This window comes from Podarcis pityusensis (genome assembly GCF_964106645.2).
Source record: "Podarcis pityusensis genome assembly, chromosome: 10".
NCBI lineage: Eukaryota > Metazoa > Chordata > Lepidosauria > Squamata > Lacertidae > Podarcis > Podarcis pityusensis.
Genome location: NC_138035.1, coordinates 15099006 through 15124765, shown reverse-complemented (window position 1 = coordinate 15124765; position 25760 = coordinate 15099006). Strand labels below are relative to the sequence as shown.

General features: G+C 45.2%; 1 protein-coding gene across 2 annotated transcripts in view; it reads left to right on the top strand.

Moving 5' to 3' along the window:
* Window positions 1-359: 359 nt before the first annotated feature.
* PDE3A (phosphodiesterase 3A) overlaps window positions 360-25760 on the top strand; it is a 275812-nt gene continuing 250411 nt past the window's right edge. For both annotated transcript variants that reach the window (XM_081022701.1, XM_081022700.1), the window contains exon 1: window positions 360-3667. In XM_081022701.1, the coding sequence (XP_080878827.1) occupies window positions 2633-3667 (1035 nt within the window). In that variant the 5' untranslated portion in view covers window positions 360-2632. The remainder of the gene's footprint in view (window positions 3668-25760) is intronic.

The following is a 25760-nucleotide window of genomic DNA, read 5'->3' as shown; positions in this document are numbered from 1 at the left end:
TTGCAGGGAAACCAAACTGCTTGTTTACAAAGCTATTGTACTACCAACCTTACTGTATGCTTGTGAAACATGGACCACTTATAAACACCATCTCCAACTCCTTGAAAGATTCCATCAATGGTTCCAGTTACAGATAGGTAGCCGTGTTGGTCTGCCATAGTCAAAATAAAAAAAATTCTTCCAGTAGCACCTTTAAGACCAACTAAGTTAGTTCTTGGTATGAGCTTTCGTGTGCAAGCACACTTCTTCAGATACATCTTCAGATACTTCTGAAGAAGTGTGCTTGCACACGAAAGCTCATACCAAGAACTAACTTAGTTGGTCTTAAAGGTGCTACTGGAAGAATTTTTTTTATTCCATCAATGGTGTCTCTGAAAATTTTTACACATCACTTGGGAAGACAGGTGAACTATTGCCAGTGTACTGGAAAAGGCAAATATCACCAGTGTCAAGGCAATGCATCTTCAACATCAACTTCGTTGGACTGGTCATGTTGTGTGGTTGCCCGATTATCATCTTCCAAAGCAACTACTCTATTCCGAACTTAAAAATGGAAAGCGTAATGCTGGTGGTCAACAAAAGAGGATTAAAGATTGTCTCAAGGCAAATCTAAAAAAATGTAGTATAAACACCAACAATTAGGAAACACTTGCCTGCGAGCACTCCAGTTGGAGAGCAGCCTTTACCAAAGGTGTCATGGGCTTTGAAGACACTCGAACTCAGGACGCAAGGAAGAAAGGTGCTAGGAGGAAGAAGGCACGCTTGGCAAATCCACACCGTGATCAACTCCCACCTGGAAACCAATGTCCCCATTGTGGAAGGACGTGTGGAGTATGAATTGCTGGGAACTGAGAGGCCTGTTGCACTCAGATGCTGTTTGCACTCCCCATAAGCACCTAGACCAGCTACTGCAAGAACAGGTTGCTGGACTAGGCGGGCCTGATTACGGGCTTAATTCTTGGGAAGAAGGCAGGCAAATGCCCTGCTGCAGCTGCAACCCTGTGCCAAGTGAGCCCTGTGGAACTTACTAATCAAACATTGCACACAGTTATTTGCACCCCTTTTCCTTGCAGGCCTGTCTTGTGCAGAGTGTGGAGGTGCAGACGCCTGTCGAAATAAATGGGCATCCTTTGCAGAAAGCTCTGCCAGTTGGCACCGAAAGCAATGCCCAAGCACAATTGCACAGAAACAACCCCCCACCCAAAAGTGTGTAAATACTCTCCAGGTGTGTGGATCTGTGATGATAAGCCCCGATCCCACACATGGTTAGTACAACCTGAACATGCCAGGCCTTCCTTCCCAAGAGTAGGAGTGCTTAGGACAAGGTAATTTGACTGTGACCTGTAGCAGCAGCACCACGAGGTGCTCGCTGCCTGGAGGCTGTGGTGGAGGTGCCAACCAACGGGAAATCCATGTGCTATCTGAGTCTCTCTCTCCTTTAGTTGCTCACTCACCCGGTTTGCAGAGCAGTGCAAAGACTAGCAGCAAACACTGCCCGATCCTCTCGCTCCCTCCCCTCTCGAACAGGAGCTGGTGCACGCTTGCACGAAAAGGAGGGGGGGGGGGGAAAAGAGGGGCGGGGGTTAACGCCTTTCCTCTCCGAGCCCCCTTCCTCCCACCGACCCTCTCTTTGGAGGAAGAAAGAGGCTAGAAAATCCTCGCCAGGTCTGCTCGCTCGAGCTTTCTTCTTCGCGGCTCGCCGATCTCAGCGGGACCTTTTCGTTTTGCAAAGGCACCGCGCTAAGCGAAGGAGGAAGAGGTTTCTCCACCCCCACCCCCCGCCTGGGGCTTGCTCTCCTGCGCAGCCCTCCAAAACTTTCCCGCTTTGCATCGGCTGCCGTCCCCCCACCTTCGGCTCCTGCGATGAGCGGCAGCCGCCTCCTCCTCGTCCCCAGCCATGGGGGGCGGCGGCGACCGGCGGCTTCTGCTCGGGACCCCGCCGGCAAGGATCGCCCCAGCAGGAAGGCGGAGTGAGAAAGGCGCGCGGAGCGGCAACACCAAGGAAGCGGCGGCGGCGGAGGCGCGGGGAAGAAAGGCGGCGGGAGAGGAAAGGAATTCCCAGCAGCAGCAGCAGCAGCCTCCGGCCCGCCCGCCCTGCGCGCCTCCTCCCCGGGCCGAGCGGCGAGGGCGCCCCGCAGCACCCATGGCCTAAGAGGAGCACCAGCCTGCAGCCCTCCCGGATATAGAAAGCCCCATGCCTGGCCAGCCTTCTGTAATACTTAAGGTCTTGGGTTGCCTTCTTTCAAAAAACAGAACAAAACCTGGGCTGGAGGAGACTGGATTTTCCAAACCCTTTGATACGCGTTACAACCCTCTGGAGCCCAACTCCTCCTGAATTACCATTGTTTCCACTTTTACAGCAACAACATTCGCTTCTTTTGCACGTAGCCCCTCAAACCTACTTCAGCTTGGCTTTTGTTTTTTAGGGGAGTAGGGGGAAAATATATTTCGGGACACTTTTTTGGTAATTCCCTCCCCTTGCAAGGGCGCTGTTTGGGGGCATCGCTATACTTGCGCGCGTGGAAAACTAGCAAATAAAAGTATTAGGTGGGGTGGGAAGGGGTTGGGAGTTGCATTTCCTCCCCCACCTGGAGAGAAAGTGGGAAGGGAGAGAAGGAAAAGACCTCTCGCTATGGCTGGGAGCAGCGACTGTGCGAGCAGGGTCCGAAGCCAAGGCAGCTGGAGCTCGGGCGAGGAGAAAAACTCTCCGTCTGCAGCGGCGGCAGAGGGAGCCTTAGGCGCCGGTTGCAACGGCTGCTGTTCCTCTGCTGGGCCGGAGGAAGTGGAGAGCAGCAGCAAGGAGAAGAATGACCATCATCCCCATCGGGTAGGAGGCTGGAGGAGTGGCGAAGAAGAGGCTCTTCCCAAGATCTGGACGTGCTGCAAACTTTCCTGCGCTCTGGGCGCAGGCTCGCTGGCTCTGCTCTTGGCGCTCGGGACCCGCTTGGTGCGCAGCGCCGGCGAGGAAGAGGCGGAAGAAGGAGGAGGAGGAGAGGCCGCTGAGGGCGACGGGGCGCCCGGCCCAGGTGCGAGCTGGCCCCCGATCCCGGGCTCGGCGCTGTGCTGCCTCCTCCTGGCCGCCTATTTCTGGCTGGGCTGGGCCTTGCTGCGCGCCGGGGTCCGCTTGCGCACGGCGGCGCTGCTCGTGGCTGCCTGCTGCGTTGGGGAAGCGCTCGCGCAGCTGGCCTTGGCCCCCGGGGAGGAGCGCCTGCTCTCGCTGGCCGCCACTGGGGTGGTGCTGGGCTGCTTGGCCGGCGGGACATGGCTGGCGCTGCGGCTCCGCCACGGCGTGCTCATGATCGCCTTGACTAGCGCCCTGCGGATCGCCTCGCTCGCCTCCCTGGAGAGCATCCGCGCGCCTTGGAGACCTTACCTGGCTTATCTGCTCGCCTTGCTGGGCATCCTTGGCGCAGGCTACGCGCGCCACGCCTTGCGCCGCCGCCGCGCCGCCGGGAAACAGGAGGAGGCGGAGGAGGAGGAGGAAGGCACCGAAGGGGCGGAAGGAGCGGGCTGTGGCGCTGCTGCTGCTGCTGCCCGGCCGGCCAAGGAAGAGGTGCCGGTTTTTAAGCGCAGGAGGAGATCCAGTTCGATGATCTCCGCCGAGATGGCTGGCTGCGGCAATAAGTCCCATCGCAGGACCTCCTTGCCTTGCATCCCCCGAGAGCAGGTAAGGGGAGATGGGAGAGGGGCTCTTGGATGGAGAGAGGTGTGTGTGGGCGGGATGGGGAGCAGGAGTGAGAGAGAAAAGAGACTTTTGCAAAAGCCCACTGCTGCTTTTTATTCTTGGCAAGGGACGCGCGCAACTTTGGGAATGAAACTTCAGCGTTCAAACTTTTTTTGCACTCGCCATCCCAGTTCTCCCTTGAAAGCAGAAACCACGGTTCTCGGCATCCCAGAATAGTAATTTAAAAAGGCACTGACGCAGAAGGGACCAGACATTTCGACAACCGTTTGGCCCTTCGCGTTCCTCCTCTTGCATTTTTTGGGCTTTTGTTTTGGACAGGACCATATTCTGTTGTGTGGGTGACCATGTGCATTGCATAATTTAAAATCTCTCTCCGAAGATGATGCAGAGAATAATTGCTCAGCTGGGAACTGGGAAAACAGATGTTCGTATGATTTTTCTTTTTAAAGAAAAGTGTAGTTGCTGTTCTTCATCTGTACAGTTCTGTGCACATTGGAGTCCTAGAGATGTTGCTGTTTTAATGTCCAGTGTTCCTTTAAGGCATGTCTTCATTACAGAAAGAACAGATGTTCAGTGCTGTTATGTTTGGGCCATGTTTCGTGCCGAATAGTTTGAATGCATCCTTTTAACTTTGAGGCCCATAATGGCGCAGCTGCCACTTTTGCACACCTACCTTTTAATCTTGCATTTTGGATTCTGCAGATGAGACGGCTCACATTCTGTCCAGTATCGCCTCATTTTTAATTTTTTTTTACAGTGGATGCGCAGCTTCTATTTATTTGAGTTTGGCTGCAGAAAAAGAAAACGTTGTGGGAATCGGAAGGTTAAGATGTTTTGGAAACTTTTCCGTAACTTGTGGAAATCTGTGTAGAAACTGAGTTTCTTTGTGAAACAAGGGGAAATGTTGAAAATAAACACCCTGGAAACATAACATTGCATTTGAATTAGCCTGAATTGCTTTTTTTAAAAAGACCTGCAGTGTGATACACAACTCAGTGGAGCTGAGGTATTCACATTTAACTCTGTTTTCGAGCATTTAAAGTTCTTACCCATGGATTTTGAAGACACCAAGGTCCAGATCCCAAGTGAACTTGTAGCTTGAGCCTCAACATGTTTTCTTGGAAGTAAGCCACACTGAACTTCAAGTAAATGTGTATAGGATCACAGCTGTACTTGCAAGCAAGCTCAGTTCATGAGCCTTTCACTTAGCATGCTAAGAACCAGTCTTGGTAGTCCTATTTAATCCAAGTATAAGCGGTTTGTTGTTTAGTTCACCCAGATGGCAAGATGGAATAATATTTTTCAGTAGATTCTGCAGGGGTGATATCTTCTTTCGTCGTGGCACGAACTCTTTCAGTATTGCACCCAAATCTTAATAATGTAGTGTGGAAGCAATTCTCAGTTATTTTTAATGAGACTTACTTCCTAGGAGTTGTTTCCGAATCAAGGGGTGAGGCGTTAGGTAGCCTGAGATCCAAAACCGACTTACTTGGAAGTAAGATCAGTTAAACCCATGGGATTTCCCCCCTCATTGAAATGTGCTTGGTGTCAGGTGCTAGTTAACTCTGTGCGGATAAAGTTTAGTACAGTATTGTCAACCAAAGGGATATTTTTGTGTCCTTGGAAGCAAAAGTGGTTATTTTCCAGGCAATGACATCAAACCATTTGGTGTGGATCGCAGGGTCCCCCCCCCCCACTCCTCTTGGATTGGGTAGATTTACATGGTTTTGTGGTTGCTCGGGACATTTTCTCAGCTATACATCTTTGAGGTCTAATTTGCCACAAGTGCAATTTGTTAAAAAAAATTCTGGAATAAAATTTATATTCAGCACACTTTCAAAGTGAAAACAACATGAAGAAAAACTTGGGAAACGGACCTGGATTCCTGTGCTTTGCCGTGTTATGTGAAGCATGTTAAAGCGTGAAACCCCATATTATTATTTTTTAAAAATAAATTATGTCGAAAGAGACTATTATTGAATGGCAGGTGATTCGAGCTTTATTTTGTTTTGAAATTTTAATGTGCGACTGCCAGGACCTTCCCACTACTTTCTGTAGCACTTTAGATAAGGGTGACTTTCGAGAAAACATGTTTGTATTTAATCACTTCAATGTGGTCTCTTAAACTCTATTCCGGCTGCTGTCATTTGCTTACAGCAGCTTCTGAGATCGCCTTATTTCATAATGTATGGAGTTAAGGATACAAGAGGCATGAAATGAGAGGTGTCAAACAGCAGTGCTGTTGAGTGGCTTATAGTTTATGAGTTTGCAGGACATTTTGAGGGTTGCTGATCGATACAGATACAGAGAACTCGAATCGCTGCCGCTTACATCTTCAGGAATTCTAAAGCGACTTGTTCCTTTCGGCTTGTTGACCGCAAAACAGACTTGTCATTTGCAAAGGGAAGAAATGGATAATTGTGGGTTATGAACAGACCTCTGCTAAATGCTGCATTCATAGTGTAGTACAGTATTTAAATTATACTTTAAACTCATTGATTTAGATTTGTAAATTGTGCCTCCCCCCCCCCCCGCCCTGGCACCACAAATACACACACACGGTTTTGTAAATATTGGTTTTAAAATATGAAAATCTTGCATTGAGAATCAGCACCGTCGGTGTTAGCCCTATATAGGGGATGAGGGTACAATGGCAAAATGTGTGCCTTGGTGTATTTTTGTAAAAGAACATTTATTATTTGAAAGTGAATGTTCGTAGGAGGTAGAGAAAGATGCAGTCTTAAAGATGACACCCCCACAAAAACAAACAAACAAAAAACCCCACCTTGTGATATGGTAACTCTTTCAGGCCTGTGAAACAACTGGATTTTACTGCATAGTACATACAAAAAGTTCAGAGTCTGAATCTGAATAGTCAGAAAAACAATATGCACAAGTGATTGAAATAACAGTGTTACTGCAGGATGGCCACATTTTCTTCTAATTTGAATTCCATTGCCCTCTTGAAATGAGGACTACATTCCCTAAAAAGAAAACCTACACTGTCACACTAATTAAGTATAGATTATAATGTTATTTTGATAAATGATTGTTTTTGAATGGGCCGAAAAGTTGACTTTTAAGTGTACTTTTCTAACTTGAGGAGGGTCGGGAGATCTGAAATCTGAAAAGACTGTGATTCCTTCCTTACGATGAACAGTGATGCTGGAATTATTTTCTGTATGCCACGGTACATGCATTTTGAGGAGCAGAGGCCGTAGTCGCAAAACGAGGCACAAGGGATGGTTGCATTGTTCAGCATCTAATTTTGTTCATCTGCAGCAAGTTTTTGCGAAAGGTTTCAACCAAAAAGTAGGAAGAGCAAAGATGTAATGAATTATTGCCACTAACCACTCATGGGCTTTGGATTTGCCATCCACACAAGTAGATTCGGCAGAGGTAATTCTGCTTTTGAAATTTACACCTGCAGCTGGAAGTGTTTTTGTCTCCCCGCCTCCCCTATATATTTACTCTTAGCATCAAGGTTCGTGGTGCATTACAGGAAGAAACAAGGAAGGGTCCCTGTCTGAAGGAAATTGCAATTGAAACTAAGCCTATCGTAGCTGTGACTCCTCAAATCGAATGCAGCCCTTTTTGTGAGTTTGCTGAGGTTCCTGGTTGTGCTACCTGCCTGGGATCACCAGAGAAGGACATTGCCGGACATTTGGCAGGTCACAGTACCTGGCTGCTGTCCCCGTGGCTTGTCACAAATTGTCTAGGTCTCATCTGAAGCTTGACAATGGGGGAAAAGAAGAGAGCGAGGATTGGAATGGTAGAACCAAAACTAACAAGGAGGAATGCAAGCAAATGCAGTGTTTGGGCTTAGTTGTGGATGGGGATGTGATATGTGGAAGCATCATAATAGACTCATAGAATTGTAGAGTTTGAAGGGGTCATAAGAGTTCACCCCCCTGCAATGCAGAAATCTCAACTGAAGCCTCCATGACAGATGGCCATCCAACCTCTGCTTAAAAACCTCCATGGAAGGAGAGTCCACCACCTTCCGAGGGGGACCGTTCCACTGCTGAACAGCTCTTACTGTCAGAAAGTTATCCCTGATGTTTAGTCAGAATCTCTTTTCTTGTAACTTGAAGCCGTTGATTCAAGCCGTTGCCTCCGGGGCAGGAGAAAACAAGCTTGCTCCATCCTTCCCTTTAGATATTTGAAGATGGCTATACAGGGACGCGGGTGGCGCTGCGGGTGGCCACAGAGCCTAGGGCTTGCCGATCAGAAGGTCGGCAATTCAAATCCCTGCGACGGGGTGAGCTCCCGTTGCTCAGTCCCAGCTCCTGCCAACCTAGCAGTTTGAAAGCACGTCAAAAAGTGCAAGTAGATAAATAGGTACTGCTCTGGCGGGAAGGTAAATGGCGTTTCTGTGTGCTGCTCTGGCTTCACCAGAAGCGGCATAGTCATGCTGGCCACATGACCCGGAAGCTGTACGCCGGCTCCCTTGGCCAATAAAGCGAGATGAGCGTCGCAACCCCAGAGTCGTCTGCGACTGGACCCAACGATCAGGGGTCCCTTTACCTTTACCCTATCTTTTCTCAGTCTCCTCTTTTCCAGGCCAAACATTCCCAACTCTCTCAACCGTTCCTCATAAGGCTTGGTCTCCAGACCTCTGATCATCTTGGTTGCCCTCCTCTGCAAATGTTCCAGCTTGTCAATATCCTTCTTAAATTGTGGTGCCCAGAACTGGACACAGTACTACAGGTGTGGTCTGACCAAGGCAGGATAGAGCGGTCCTATTACCTCCCTTAACCTGGAGACTGCACTTCTGTTGATGCAGCCTAGAATAGCATTATCTTTCTTTTTTGTTCAGTGGTAGAACAACTGCTTTGCACACAGGTGATTTCAGTCTTCTGCGTCTCCAGTTAGAGAGCTACTGGCAGTCAGTGCAGACAATATTGAGTGGTCTGGGTCGGTATAACACAACTTCCTACATTCCTAGCATTTGATCTTAGGTTTGATTTCCCATGGCTGGGCTTGAAAGCTGCATTGTGCAAATGACTATTATTGGTACTATGCCATCCATACATGATATCTTAACAGAAGTACCATGGCAGGCTGTTGCTCCCAAGGATCTGGCAATTTCAAATAGGTGGCAGGGAAGCTTGAAGATAGGCTTAGTGATGGGAAAATGTGGGCAGATATCGTTGCATGTATTGTTTGGTTTCCATATTATGAGTTCACCACAAGTTGCTTTCTGGCAGGTCAGCCTTGTTTTGTCCATCAAGCCCAGTATTGTTGTACTCTGACTAACAGCAGCTCTCTAGGGCAAATTTGTGGGTTGGACTCCATCAACCTCTGTAGCTGGATATAATGGGAGTTGTAGTACAGTGACATCTGAACGACAAATGCCACTTCAACTCTAGGGTCTCCAGCAAAGGGATTTCCTATTGCCAGTTAAAAGGATCAGGTAGGAATTGAACCTGACATTATGAATACAAAACATGAAATCTATCACTGAGCTTTTGCCATCTGTTAATGTGAATGGCTTCCTTTTATGCCCACTACCACACACCAAGGAAAGCTGAAATTTAGGCCCCAGGCTTCCAGGTAAACACCTGATCAGAGATTTGAAAGGGATTTTCTGGCAGTATAGTGTGCAAACTTAACGACCTTCGTTTCTTTTTGCGTTTATGCTCTCGGTGAACACAGCGCTTTGCAAAAGTATGAGATGAGAGGTCCCTGTCCCAAAGTGTCTCGCAGTCTTAAAAATTTGACACAGGCGAAGGAGAGGGAAATGGGAGACTGAGGAAACAGGGCGAATTACGCTTGGGGAGCAATCCTATGCACAGCACCCGATCCAAAGCCCATTCAGTAGCAGGACTGCTGCTGCTGCTTTGCCTAAGCCTGGCAGAGGGAAAACAAGCCTTTAAAATATTGTTGCCAGCGGAGAATCCAGCTTAAGTCCTGGCCCTGGAATGCCCCTTTTGCGGGGCTTAAACAGCCTCGGCTCAGCCATCTTCAATGGGCTGAGCTGGGATGAGCAAATTTGCAGGTGTATCTTCATTTGAGCTGGGGTTGAGGACTTCATGCCAGCTGAACGAGGGATCCACTTCATCCTAGGCTGTTCACCTTGGCAGATCTTGGCATCTGATTGCCCCCCTAGCAGTGGGATTTTGGGAGGTTAAGGGGTCATAAAAAAGGATTCTCTGAGGAGTGTCTATTTTATACCTGCTTATCTGTTTCTTCCTTTATCCCTCTCATCTGCCTTCTTCATTCTCATTGTTTGTTGTACTAAGGGGTGTGTGTATATATAGTACATAGGATTGCAGGGATACAGTAGCTTATATTATAGACATTTGGTGTATCCCAGGACAAATACTTCATGCTGTAGCAGTGTATGGATTAGATCAAAATTGTAAGCTTCATTGCAGTTTTTAACAACTTGGATTGATGGTGGGTTGTTTTGTGTGTGTGTGTATTTTGGCAATATTTGCCACTGTTTTTATTTAGTATGCTTATATACTGCTTCCCCCCCCAAGTGATTTCAAAACAATTTACATGAAAAAAATAAATCTATCATCATTACAAATCACAGAAGCTTAAGGTAACAATTGTTGAACATTGCATATGTGTGTGTGTGTTTGTATGTGTGTATAACATAACAAATATAGTTTTAAATAAATATAATTTTATATAATTTAGTAAAAGCTTAATTATAATTTTTATTTCTTAAGGCTCTTTTTTCATTTTTTTTTTAATTAAAAAAATACCGATTTACCCCATTCTTGGAAAAGGCAGACATGGATTTCAAAGGCATTTTTCTGATTTTGCTCACTTTATTGATTAAAATGTAATTAAAAAAATTTTTTTTTAAGCCCTTACAATTTGAGAGGTGTTGGTTGGGGTGGGGGAGTTTGGCAATTAATAAAACTGTTTGTTAAAAGTGTGACATGAAGTCTTTTTTTTTAAAGGAGAGCCTTACTGGAGGTAAAGAAGTCAAAATACAGTAGAGGCTTTCAGCTCTTTTTAAATGGTGTTTAAATACACACACGCGTACATAAAGATGCTGTGCTGAAAGAAATGCAGTGTGTGCTGGGGGTTGCTGTGTCAATTGGATAAACATCTGGAACAGTGACCCACTGATGAAGTCTGTGTTTTGATTTTGTTTGTGAGTGTGTGGTGGGCGTGAGCGACCCACAATGTTTAGGGTGTTAATTGTGCCACTTACATGAATTTGTCTGCTGTACAAATTTTTCCTTTCTGGGAAGTTCTCCCTTAAATTTCGGGTGCTGCTGAAATGAGCCGTTCTCCATACCTACTGGTAATCAAAATTAAAAATTTGGAAACCGACATTAATTGTCTCCTAAAAAAAAAAGAATTATTATTTTTTAATCCCCACATAAAATATATGGCTTGTTTCTGAGAAATGGGGTCTTTCTATCTGATGTTAACCAGTTTGACATGCTGGCCAATTAGGGATGGGGAGATCTGTCAGTTTGGGTTTCTCTCTGTTTCTCAATTTCCCAATTTCAGGTCCACTTTATCTTTCTACGCCAGTGTGCGATTTTTTTAAGAACAGGTCGGCATAAAAATCCACCAGCATTATAGTACCAATTTATCTTACCATTTCAGTTAATATACAGATATTTACATCTTCACGTATATAAAGTCCTTTTTTTAATATGCCATTTTCACGAATATGTGTCTATATTAGGTGGCCTTTCTCTCTCTGTGTGTATATATATATCTGGTTTTGGAACAGTAATGACCGAGGCCTTAGCCCTTTAACCGGAAGCAAGTGTATTAGGATTGCAGAGCAAAGAGGTAAAGATTGTTTGCAACCTCACGTGCTGGACCCTAATATTTTACCTTTCATGGCGAAATTGCTATAGAGTTCCTTTGATGAATAAGAACGAAAAAGCAAGCAACATTAGCTGTGGTTGCTTTAGATCAGTGTAGATAAGTTTCTGGGAATTTGCATAATGCAGATGGGCCTTTCATTTGCTTGCTTGTGTTTTGAAGCTGTTTTTGTAGTTATGGGGCTGGTCCTTCAATCCTAACTTTGACGAGAAAGGCATTTTTCTTCTAGTCGACGATATTCTAATGAAGGGGAGGACTTCCATTTGTTAAGTTTGCAACAGTGTTCTCACACTTAGAAAGGCTGGCCCACTTCTTTGCCATTCTAAAGCAACAACAACAACACACCACCCTGTTTTGAGGTTTTATGGTATGTAAATATATATGTTTAGTAGATTAATGAATTGGCTGGAAGCCTGAATAGTTGGCTGACTGCCCTTTTGTAGTTTAAGATGTGTTTCCCCCCCCCTGGTGAAATAACTGGTATTATTCTCTTGCAGGGCTTCTTTTACGCAACCACTTACTCTGAGCTGATAACCCTTTAAAGCTGTTTTTAGTCTTAGCTGAACTGAGTTTGAAAGCAAGGAAGAGAATATCCAGGAAGAACTGGATAAGTGATTGGGTAAACTGTAGTGGTACAGTATCTCTGCACTTAACTTGGTTTTTGCAAATACGGGTTGAATCCAGAAGATGTGGCACGAGAGCAATTTCAGTGAGAACACATGGTGATATGGGAGCAAATTCAGAGGCTGAAACAATACACATTTCGCAGCCTGTGAAGACAGGATCCCTCCCATCCTCGCTTAATGTCAAGCCGATAGGTCTGAATAAATTGCTTTCCATGTTGATACATAAAGGTCAGCTACATCAGGGATAACCAAAGCTTAGTGGCATCTATATGCTGTTGGACTACAGTTCCCATCATCCTTTACACAATTGGCCTTGTTGGTGGGGGCTGATGGGAGTTGGAGTCCAACAACATCTAGAGAGGACGTTGGCTATCTCTGTTCTACACAGTACCGAAATTGAAACTGGGGATGAGGACCCTGTGGTCTCCAGCCCCCATAAGCCCCAGTGGTCAGGGATGATGTAAGTTGTATTGCAACACCATTTACAAAGCCTCAGGTTTTCCCATTTTCTGGTCTTCATATTCCTGCCCACCATTATTCTCCCCTGCCTGTTTCCCACATTAATAAGGTAAAGGTAAAGGAACCCCTGACCAGTCCAGTCGTGGCCGACTCTGGGGTTGCGGCGCTCATCTCGCTTTATTGGCCAAGGGAGCCGATGTACAGCTTCCGGGTCATGTGGCCAGCATGACTAAGTCGCTTCTGGCGATCCAGAGCAGCGCACAGAAACACCGTTTACCTTCCCGCCAGAGTGGTACCTATTTATCTACTTGCACTTTGATGTGCTTTTGAACTGCTAGATGGGCAGGAGCAGGGACCGAGCAACGGGAGCTCACCCCGTCGTGGGGATTTGAACCGCTGACCTTCTGATTGGCAAGTCCTAGGCTCTGTGGTTTAACCCACAGCGCCACCCGTGTCCCTTCCCACATTAATATATGGTTGTAAAGTGTCAGCACAAGGGCTGGTAGGCATATGTGACAAACCATAGTCTTTCTTAGTGCGCAGCTGCTTTCATTGCTACAGTATGATGTCTTGCTAAGGTACCACTTGCCAACCTGGTGCCCCGCCCCCAGTATTTTGGACTCCAACTCCCATCAGTCTCAGCCATCATGGGCAGTGCCCAGGGGTTGATGGGAGTTGTGGTCTGGCAACATCTGGAGGATCCTGGGTTCGCGTGTTCAGAGGGAAAGGCCGGCCGGAACTTTTGCAGGACCAAAATTTCACACGCCACCTGGTTGGCTTTGCGTCTTTCAACCAGCATAATTCTTTTTTTTCCAGGGCGAATGCAAAGCCTGTGAAAACGTAAACCTTTTGACTGAGTCGGAAATAGTTTCGAGATGGGTCCTCTTCGAGCCCCCCTGCCATTTCTGCGACAAAATGTTCCAAACTAAAATACCTTGTTTACATAAAGCCCCGTTCTGTTCATGACCATGTTTGGGGTGTCTCTCTCTCTCTTTCTCTGTGGTGCGCGTGTATGAAAACAAGTAACAAAATTATTTTTCAGATTATTCTCCGAAGGTATTTTCTCCTCAACCACTGGCAGTAAGTTGATGAGTATTCCTACCCCCCTGCCGACAAACTGTTTTAATTTCCGAGGGAAAGCTTCAGTCACAGCTAACAAAGGCGAGCCAGTAGGGTTCTCTTAGCGTTTGCACCCGCCCTGCCGCTTTCCGAAAGGCGTTCGAAATAAATTTCTTGAAAAGGTTTTTGCAGAGATCTGCTGGGGCCGTATTGATTTTTGTTCACTCAAAACTGCAGTGGAAAAGGTCAAACTTCCCCCATGCATGTCTGAACATTACCTTCTCTCTCCCCTGCTGCCTCAACGAGGAAGAACTAATTAAATATAAACTGATTAGAATATAATTGTCCTTTAGAACCTGGTTGATTGTGGTGCTTCATCATTAGTATATTTAGGACTTTTGTACAGTCATACCTCGGGTTACAGACGCTTCAGGTTGCGTTTTTTCGGGTTGCGGACCACCGAAAACAGGAAGTACCAGAACGGGTTACTTCTGGGTTTCAGCAGCCGCGCATGCGCAGAAGTGCTAAATCACACTTTGCGCATATGCAGAAGCGCTGAATCGCAACCCGGTTGTGCGCAGGCACACAGGTTGTGAACACTGCGAGTTGTGAACGTTCATCCCGCACGGATCACTTTCGCAACCCAAGCGTCCACTGTATGTGGTTAGGGTGACCAAATGCAAAAGGAGAAGGGCAAGTGAGACCTGCAACACAATTTTGCAGTGTGGAGTGAGTGTCCCTGTTCCCCATTGCTTTTTATGGAAAAGGAAATATGTTATGGAAAACATAACATGTTATTTTATGTTATTTTATGGAATATGTTGTTTTATGGAAAAGGAAAGCTTGTTGATACTGCCCTAAGCAACCACACTTTGAGAAAGGGTTTGCAACTAGTATTAGCGAAGATAGAGAATTCTTTTGTGTCTCTCTGTGTGAGAGAGATCACTTTCTCTTAAGGTGACCTACCACAGACTGCAAGCTGGCAGTGGGCAGAGTCAGAGACAAATGTGGGTGGGGCTGCCCCATCTCCTCCCCCCCTCCTCTTTCTAACACCTGTGCTTTATTCACCCTTCCCAAATGACCACCACACTGGCCATGTCACTTGTGATATCTCCTCTTTATCCAGGCCCTTGAGATGTAATTCATTATAATTTTGCTAACTGTGCTATGTCACTGTGGTTTGTTGTGTTTTTATTTTTATATGTGATATATTGTAGTTTTATTGGGGTTTGTTAAAACTTTTATTATTGCGATTGTGATATTTTTAATCGCTAGCTTGCCCTGTGCTTTAATTGGTACATGTAAGAACCAAGACAGAAATAAATTTTAAAAGAATTTCGCCCATGCTTCAGCCGAAAAATGCTTCCTGAGCAGCTTAGAAATATCAGTGATTTGATTCTAAGCCTATCTAAATGACATAATAAGGAAAGGGATAAAAAGGTTGGGGAGGCAGGAGGAAAAAACAAGCTCAGGGACTAGTTCTTAGTTACAAGGTTTCTGTAACGATCAGCTGGAAGGGAACAATGTGCAGAGGAGGAGCCAAAGGTTGTTGGTGTCTCAGCGGAGCGCTGCAGTTCCGTCTCTTCTTCTTCTGTAGCCTGATGGAGTGGTTGAGGTACATTAGAGCTGAAGAAGGAGCCTGATGGAAATGTCCCCCTGTTTCCCTGTTTCTCTATATACAGCTTCCTCCAAACCATGGGTAGGCAAACTAAGGCCCGGGGGCTGGATCCAGCCCAATCGCCTTCTAAATCCGGCCCGTGAACGGTCCGGGAATCAGCTTGTTTTTACATGAGTAGAATGTGTCCTTTTATTTAAAATGCATCTCTGGGTTATTTGTGGGGCATAGGGATTCGTTCATTATTATTTTTTCAAAATATAGTGTGGCCCCCCACAAGGTTTGAGGGACAGTGGACTGCCCCCCTGCTGAAAAAGTTTGCTGACCCCTGCTCCAGACCCCATGAAATTAGGATGAAGGCAATATATCCTTGGGATGCAGGTTCTATGCCTCTGGCATACAGGATCCTGTACATAAAACTTTGCAAAAGAGAAGGATTTTTTTTGGCAGGTAGCAACCACTACCCAGGAAAAGGTGTCCTTGATTTAAATAATAATAATTTTAGGGTGTGTTTATTTTAACATTTGGTAGGCTGCAAAATCAGTATCCCCATATACAGCAAGAGTACTGTCCATTCTGCCCCTTCAGGACCTGAACTACTGCATTCTGCTTTGTATGTGCTACGAATGGGCGAATCTCTCCATTTTGGTTCCCTTCCTTCCTTCCTTCCTTCCTTCCTTCCTTCCTTCCTTCCTTTCAGTTTCTCATTTTCCCAGTCCTGAGTTCAGTTCTCCACATTTCCACGTCAGTTTTAATTTTTTTAAAAACTGATTCATGAAAATTCACCAGCATTGTAGTGTGAATTTCTTTTACTATACGTGTGCAGTTCTGCCCAATGTACACAATTTTCTGCAAAGCAGTTTCCCATAATATAATGCCTATTTGCGTGTTATTTTTTTCTAATATATACATTTGGGTTCACCCTTTATTGTATGTGTTGCTTGGTTGGAGAATTCCATCACAAAATTCAGAGAAGTACAAATTTTGAAGGTTGACCGTTTTATTGTTTTCAAAAGTTCAAAAAAGGTAGTTTTGCCTTTACACGTGAGCTGAACCGAATTTCTCTTGCATCCCTATGTATGTTTGCGCTTTCCAAAGAGGCAGCTTACATCACTTGTAAGTGGGATGCGGGAAAGTTGTGGATGCTATCGAGACACGGACAGGACTGGTGGTCCCCGAAGGCAGTTCTGTGATGCAATTGGAGCCCTGGATCCCTCCCTTATTTTCCTCTACAGATGTCAACTTCCCCTTGCAAAACGGTATTATTTGAGGGTTGCTGAAAATTACAGTATCGAGAACAAGGATTGCACGACAGACTTTTAAATTACAGATTTGTGGTGTCTTTATGTTGAAGAATGTGTGTTTAGGGGACTGGGAAGCATGCTTTAAAATGTTAAGTTTGCCAGACTTCTGTAGCGTGCTGTGATGGTTGCCCATGGGATCTACTTGTGTATGATTTAGGCTTACTACCCGTTTGCATATGGAGAGAGACTCAGGGCAAGAGTCGCTTTCTCTGGAAGATTTTGAAGGATCCAGGCACTGACCAGACCCAGACCTGCTTAGTGTTAGTGACATCGTAGCGGATGAGTACCTTCCGTCGATGCCCTGGAACATAAAGAATGCCCCATCTGGATATGATCTTCTTTGGAGAGCTTTGGATTGCAAATACCCACTTGGCTGGTCTTCTATGATGAGTAAGAACCTTGGGTTCTCAGCAAATAATCTGGCTAATTAAGATTATTTTTTTAACCCCCCCCCCCATTTCTTGGGCCAAGGATGTACATTTAATCACATTACATAAGTATGTGTAAAAATTCATGGGCTTGTTTTCAGGGTCATTGCTGCATATTATGAATGTAAAGCTATACAGTGTTCAGGATCACCCCGGCCGTATCCCAGTCCTGAGCTGATCTTAAAGGCAGGCTTTATATTTTGTGAGATTTAAGCCCTGGTGAGTTTGATAGGATGTACTCTCCAGCAACCGCGCCTAGGATTGCAGCCTTAGAAAAATGAGCATGTTGCCATCAAAGCATTGCAAATGTAGTTATTTCAGTTTTATTCCAAATTAATGATGTCATTTAGTTGTAATGGTGAAGCTCTGGGGTGCGCTGTTTCTATTCGGCATCTGATTTTCAGTGCATTTTTGGGACCGACTTAAAACACAGGTAATTAAACCTCTTAAATACAGCCCTTATTACTGGTTTGCCAAGAGCTTCGGGTGAATAAACCATTTCTTTTATTAATGAGCTCGCGTGCCACATTCCCCACATTTCCTCCTGTCTTCCAAGGGGGCGTTTAGTTACTGAAATGAATGGGATTTATTTTTCCTAAATGAAATTCTCAAATTGCTGCTGCTGCTGTGTAAATTTCCAGATGTGCGACACAGCCTCATGCACACCAGTGGAAAATGAGCAGCTCACAGGTCTAGCCCCATAATGAGTAATGTTTATCTGGTGTGACCGTTTTTAACTGTAATATGCTGCTTCCCTGAACCTACTGATTGAATTAAGAGTAGTTGTGCTGCAGTTCATGTCTTTGTTTAGATGCTTAGGCCATCCTATTCTGACTCTGTAGAATAAGCAGAAACACAATAAAAACCAAGTCTATTGCCAGATTTAATGGCATCCCAGTTGACTAAGTCTGTTTTAAACCTGCATGAATTTGCATATGAATCAAATCGGATCAGGCTGCGACAATCTAGTCAGAACCCACCAGTTGAAGACCAGTTTAGATTGCTTTAGATGACACAGTGGTGCCATCTTAGGACGGGGTGCCTTGCTGTGTGAGAATCAAATAGGAATTCTAAGGTGGCATTGCCAGCTGCGGGGCCTGGCATTACTTTTGTTAAAATAATAATTAATAGCTTCAAAAACAACACCACTGCTGCCTGATTACTCAGGGGACCTATTTTAATCAGTAAAAAAACAACAAAAATACCTGAATGTATAAACATGGCAGCCTAATAAAAAACCTATTAAAATTAAAATATGCTACCTTCCGTTGCCAGACATTTTCCTCAGAGAGGCTCATTTATTTTATTTTATTTTTGCCTTTTATACTCCGCAAAGTGGGGAGAAACTAAAAGGGAATGACATTCCCTGACACCACTGTGTTTATTCATTTGCTTTCTTCCTTCATTTATATCCCAGCATTCCTCCAAGGAGTTCAAAATGGCGCCCGAGCTTTCCCCTCGCCTCATTTTGTCCTCGCAGAAACCCTGTGAGGTAGTTTTAGGCTGACAGGTAATGACTGACTCAAGGTCGCCCAGTAAGCTGTGTGGCCGGGTGCATATTTGAACTGGGGGATATCCCCCAATCGTAGTCCCAGCCCTCAAACCCAGGGTTGGCGAATTGGATCCAGACAGTGGACCAGATCTTGATGGGCGTCTTTGACCGGAGGAACGGGCATGGCATCAGGCGAAGTGTTTTCCTTTTGCCAGACTGGCTCGAATTCAAGCTGATCTGTAAAGGAGGAGGGGAAAGTTTCTGTGCTTGCATCAGCCACATTGGGGAGTTGGTCTTTGTGGGATTGGGTTTGACACTGAATCTAACTGCCGAATGAAAATTCTGCAGGGATGGGCTCTGTTTGGGAGTCATTTCTCCCCCGTGAAGAGGGATGGGTTGTTGTTGTTGTTTTTCCAATCATATTTTATTAAATTTTAATTTTTTTATCGTATATAATAAACACACAATTGCATTTTTTCTCTTATTTAAAGAAAAACAAATGGTTTTAACAATTCCATCGGTGTCACCTATAACCTAAATACACACTTCATCATGAACAATGCACTTGTGTTTGACTGGCTGCTATTCTCTTTAAAATTCATCTGAATGGAAGCCACAGGAGGGTTAATTCCCTCCCTGTTTGTTTTCAAAGGGGAGAGTGGCAGTTTATTGGTGTGAATGACATTTGTAAGTGAGGAATTAATTTTTAGGGTGCACTTGGGTCCCATTTACTTAACAACTGTAAGTCTCTGAATCCGATTCTGTGTATTAGGTGGCGAGGGAGATGGAAGAGAAATGAAGCCAAATTGTAGATGTGCTCGAAATGATGAAAATTGGCATTGTTTTGTTGGAACCTGGTTTCCTTAGGCCAGGGGTCGGCAACCCGCGGCTCCGGAGCCGCATGTGGCTCTTTTACACCTTTGCCGTGGCTCCGGGGCGGATACTAGAGAGGGGAGGAGACCCATTGTGTGCCCCGACACTCCCCACTGTGGCAGGCGCTGTACTGGCTGTGACGTCGCATGGGGGCGGTGCGTGCGTTAGTCACGCACCGTCCCGACGTCACCTTCCCGCCCGCCCGCTACATTGTAAGGGGCATGTACGCTGGTCACTGCATTGAAAGGGGGCATGTACGCTGGTCACTGTTTTGAAGGGGAGTGAAGAACACACACACACAAAAGGTAACTTGTTAATTTAACGTTTATTTCTATGCGGAGGAGTAATTCTGAGGCGTCAAACAAAGAAATAATAAAAAAGTGACAAAAAAGTTATTTTTATAATGACTAGTTTTGCGGCTCCCAGTTTTTTTTTCTTCGGAAACGGGTCCAAGTGGCTCTTTTTGTCTTAAAGTTTGCAGACCCCTGGTTTAGGCGGTTGCCAAGTGTTTGTGGTGCTGCTGGCAGGATTGGGCCCACCTGTAGGGCTGTGCTTTTGGGAGGCAACTGCAACCTGTCCGCCATTTTAAATTCCCCACAATGCCTCAGGGTAATGCAGCACTGTGGGGAAATAAAAATAATGTGGGGTTCTCAGCTGCCCAGTGCGGATTGCAACACTGTTGTTGCCCACCCATGCTGCTAAGCATACTGGGAGTGGTGGATGACAGCAGATCCTCCCACCCCCAAACCTGTTTGTTTCGTTATTGCATTTCTATCCCACCTCTTCCCCCAAAACTCAAGGTGACATACATGCTTTGTGTCTTCCCCATTGTTATGATCACAAGGTATGATTGTGAGGTAGGTTTGGCTTAGAGACTGTGATTGGCCCAAGGTCTCCCAGTGAACTTCATGGCTCAGTGTGGTTTTAAACCCACATTTTTCCAGGTCCTAGTCCAGCACTCCCAACGACTACACTGACTCTCTTGCCTGTTTCCAGCCTTGTCTGGTACCCAAAGCTATCCTAATGGGATAACAGTGATGTGCTGAGTAGAGTCTTATTCTGGACCTGATGTCACACACCTTTGTTTTTTAATGAACCATTTGGATCAAGGACTCGCGGATATCATTTGCCAAATTTGCAGATGACACAAAATGGGGAAGAGGGTGCAAGCACTTTGGAAAATAGGACAGAAAGTCAAAATGGGCTAGCTAGAATGAGCTTGTCTTTTTGATAAAGCTTCTCAGGGCAGATTGGAGCTGTTCCTCTGTATGACCAGTTTGTTAAGAAACAATATTCCCAGACTCCCCTTCTCTCTCCCCCTAAATATTTGTCATACCAACCTTGATTAATGGATTGTGTTTAGGTGGTGGCTAAGAAGCTGTCGGGTATGTGTTCAGCTATCAATAAATCAACTCTGGGAGATAATCTGAGCCCCAGGGGCATTTTGTGGCTTTGATTCTGCCCAGGAGTGGGTTGAGCCCTCCTGATACCTTGCAATTGGATGTGTTTTTGCTGTTCTTTGGAAAACACTACAGCGCTGTTGCTGCTGCCAGAATTAAGAACAAAAAGCAAATTCCACCAAGTGTTGGCTGCCACTTCTGTATTTGCGTGTACTTGTCTTTCCAAAGTTTGAAGAGAATATAGATGCAATGTCCCCCTGTTTTCTTTCTTTCTCTGGCAAATTTTATAAGGAAATTCAAGTAGATTTAGCATTAAGGCACCGTATTCCTGAAGGGAAGCTTGAGGGAGCTCAAAAATCTGAATTTCTTTTCACCATCTGCATTTGGGCTTTCCTTCATTGCCTCTTGCAGTGGCTTTGAAACTGCACTGTGGACAACCCTGAGATTTTGTCTCAAACGTGGTGTCCTCTGGATTTCATGGACTACAACTCCCATAATTCCTGATCTTTGCCCAGACTGGCTAGAGCTAAAGTCCACAATATCTGGAAGATACCACATTGACTATCAGATGGGGAACCTGCTGCCCTCCAGGGGCTGCTGAGCTCCTGCTTCCATCACCCTTGACTGTTGGCCATGCCAGCTGGGTCTGATGGGAGCTGGAGTCTTAACAGCATCTGGAGGGCTGTAGATGTTCCCCATCTCCGCACTACAGTGTGCCAGGGTCCTGTGATAGATGTGGGGCCTCTGTATAAAGTAGTGGCACCCAACTTTGTGCTCCTCCAGATGTTGGACTTCGATCAGCCCCAGCTAGCATGAGCAGCGATCAAGGATGATGGGAGTTAGTCCATAGACAACTAGCAGACAGGATTTCTAAATGGCTTGGGCATAAGTAATCTGTGATTCATGATCCTAGGAAGCTGCTATTGTAATGAGTAACAGCATTTCTTCAACTCAGTATTGCTGGGAAACAGCTCTTGAAGGTCTCCCAGGATCCAGTCCTACCTAGAAACACCAGGGTTTAAAACATGCAACTTTGGTATTCAAGACATGTAAGACTTAGCCTATCTTAAGTATGTTTTTTTGGTTAAGAACATAAGCACTGTCCTGCTGGATCAGACCAAGGTACAGCTAGTCTAGTTTTCTTTTGCCAGAGTCCCACAGTCCATCAGAAAGTGGTCAGTTGTCCACAGTTGGACCACAAGTGGGGAAATTGCGGACCTCCAAATGTTGTTGGATGCTGGCTCCCATCAGCCCAAGCCATCATGGCCAGTGATCTGAGTTGTAGTCCAGTGACATCTGAAGGGCACCAGATTTCCAGGCCTGGCCCACCCATGAGGCAGAGTGAAGCCACACCTCGGGTGGTGGAAACCCCAAAGCAATGCCCCGTCTTCCCTTCTGCCTCCACGACTGGCCTCAGTGCCAGTTTCCGCCATGATCTCACAAGATTTGATCTCTCCGGGAATCATCAAGATCTTGCCGGAAGCACTTCTCTGACAGCAACGTAGGCGGCGTGATTGGCAGCGGCACAGCAACAGGGTGGGGCGGCACTTCCTGTTTTGCCTCAGGCAGCAAAATGGGATGTGCTGCCCCTGTAGATTCTTCATCCCTGATCTACCTTCTGATTTATTGGGTATTTGGTGGCATGGGGATAAGGTTTTCCTGTGTGCTCAAGCAAGAGGTTTGTTCCAGGCAGACGGCCTCAATAAAACTAATTAAAACTGCTTGTTTGTGCAGTGAAAACTGCAAGATTTCAAGTTTGTTAAGGGGTGATTAAAGTGAAGCATCTGTTTGTGTGGGTATGGTCACATGGTGGTGTGTATCTGAGGTATGAATCTCTGTACAAACGGGGACATTGCTAGGGCAGGTACCAAGCTGGCGAAAGACCCCAGTGTAACAGCTTTGTACAGCCACATTTGCAATCTTAATATGAAGCTAATGAATAAACAAATACAGGTATAAACATTGTGTAAACATGCACATAAAATCGGCAATAAAACAGCCATAAATATCAGTTTTATGTGTCCTTGGAGGCATTGCATGTCTGTTTATGGTCAGAGATACAGAAGGCAATACCAGCGTACCAGCTTTGGGGCTGTGAAACACCAAGATTGACACGAAAACAAATATTATTTTAGTAAGTAGAGGAAATTCTTTGTAAGGCATGTACAAGAAAGGTATTTAACCCACCTCAGCCATTTCCTGCTCAACTACATCCAAACAAAATCATTTTTTTTCTTTTCTTTTACCTTTTAAAATTATTTTAAACCCGTGGTAAATGGACTCATTGGGGGAAAAAAAGAGGTTTTAGATAACTGAAATATCAACCGTGTTCATTTTTCACTATTCCCCCCCCCCCCATTCCTTCTTGTAACCAAACTTCTCATTCTTTGTCTTTTAGAAAAGTCATGGCATGGAAAATAATTTCTCTAGCCGTTTAGCTGTAAAATCTAATGTGTTGATTAAAAAGAAACGACACTGCTGCTTAGATGGTTGGGTTTGTGTAATTGCTTTTTGCAGAACACATTGCCAGTTCTTTGCTGCAGTAACTTGCATTTTGTCCCAGAAAACTGAGAGGCTTGTTTAATGGGCAATTCATTTCAGGGTTTGAAGACGCATGCATCTGGTTCCTTGCAGTTCACTGCTAACCAAGTTTTACTCCAAAGTACGATTTATAAGGAGCTAGCTTTTGGATAAATATGTCTAGGGTTTCAGCATGAAAAGGAAAAACAGGCAACTGTTGTCTGTTTGCAGACCTCTCACTTTAACCATGACTGTTGTTTTTGGTGTTGTTTGAAGACCCAAACTAGTATTATTACTATCATCATCATCATCATCATCATCATCATCATTAGTGGTATTGGTATCGTGGTCTTGAGTTGTTGAGGGCTTTAATGGTCAAAATCCTGAGATCCTGTGCCCACCTACTTGCAAGCACACCCTACTGAACTTACTTTTGAGTAGACAGCTGTAGGATTGCACTATGCACGTTAAATTTAAATGGAGCAAACCGCAGTGAAGGTACTGGTCTTACCTATCCAACCTCTCTGTTGGTAAGGTGAGAACCCAGTCTTGCTGGTGCCCCTTCGCTCAGAAAGCTAAGCTATGGTTTGAATGCACGTTTATAGTCTTAGCTAGGGGTCTGTTGAATATTCTCCTGCAAACACTTGTTTTATAGAAAAGGGGCCTTCTTAGGGCTTGAATATTTTTTTTCCTGAAAGACCTCCAAAAGTGTACTTTTTCCACACCTGCTTGATGACAACCAGCTTAGGTGTCTTATTTATTCATTCATTTTATTTATGAATTGCTTCCCACGAAACATTATGAAGTGATTATTAATATAAAACATCAACAAAAAAGAAAAAAGCATCTCCAGCTCCAGACAATTCAGTTAAAAGCAATGACAACAACAACCTTAGTCATGGTTAGGTGTCTGCATGCAAAAATCACACAGGTCTCTTGCACCTTTTTAGGGTTGTGTAAAAGAGAAAATTGCATGAGAAACTATGCAATGCAAAGTCTGAATTCAGAGTGAGAGCAGTGCTTATGCAGGAAGCGTTCTCCTCTCTTGGCAATAGCAGCGCCTCTGTATCTGCCTAATAAGACTTAGTGTGTTGACTCCACAGTTTGCTTTCTAACTTTTTTTTTTTAAAAAAAAGATGTCTGAATGACTTCCTTTAATAAAGAAAGAAAAGAAAGGCAAGCGTCTGGGCCTCCTGCTATTGGTGGGGAGAGAATGAAGACGAACTAGAAATCATTCAAAAGCTGCACTCCCAAATGAACTTAATACATCTTTAGTTCACCCGGGTATTATGGGAACTACTTTCAATCAAGTAATTCATCTGAGTGAATCCATTGCAAACACTGATTTAGTGTCATTTTAGGTAACCTCTTAAGGGGCACCACACACATACACACAGTCTGTTGGCACCAACAGAATGTGTTTTGCCCAAGCCTTTCAACAGGAGAGAGTCAGAAGGAGGGGATCCTGCAAGCACCAGGGAAGGCCTCATGTGGGCACCACTTTGGCAACCCCTGTTACCTTAAATTGGTCCTAGTAGAGTTTAGACAGATATGGTGGTTTTGGGGTTGTCAGCATGGCACTGTAACAGCCTGATGGGGCAAGCAAGCCACTGGGGCCGCTTGCATTGTTCAGTATGAGGGAGGAAGTGGAGATATGGATCTTTCGAATGGTTTAACGGTGGAAGTGTTTGTTTCTTTTAATGGGGATTGGTCTGGAACAACCTATCAAGCCCTCCCTCCCACCCACCCCATATCCTGTGTGTGCGTACGTAGGGAGGTTTGAATTAGAATTTTTAACATTGTTTGATCGTAATGTTTTGGCTTGGCTTTTCTTTTTTGCTATGGTAACTATATGTATTCTGCTCTCTCCCCCCCCCCTTCTGAATTGTGCAATTTAGTTGAGATAATAGCTCGACTAGCTGGATCATTTGGGAGCCATTATGGCCTTTCTCAGATAAATAGAACCTCAGACTTGACAGCTTTAAAACCGGGATGTTTCCGTTCCTCTCCCTACCAAAGCAGAAACCCAAAAAGGGAGGGAGGGAGAGAGGGAAAAAAGTAAAAAATAAAAATCATTGCCAACAAGAAGAGAGACAATTCCATCGGAGATCCGAGCCATGCAAAATGAATGGTTTGCTCTGCCTCTCCCCCCCCCCCGACCCTGCTATTATTGTTTACAGTTCCAGTGCTCCTTTTTCCCAGTGGTTATGTTTTGTGGCTGAGATAATAGTTTGTAAATTATCCTTAGCTATGGTTCTCTAAGGGTGTGTGTGTGCATCTTCCCTCGGGATATGTGGATGGTTGGCATTGGAAGCTGCCTTTGGCAGACCTGCTGGTCTGTCTAGGTCAGTATTGTCTACACTGACTGACAGGAGCTCTCGAGGGTTTTCCAGCTGGGGTCTCCCCCAACCCTACCTGTAGAGGCTGGAGATCAAACCTGGGTCCTTTTACCTGCAAATGCAATGCTCTACCACTGAGCTACAGCCCCTC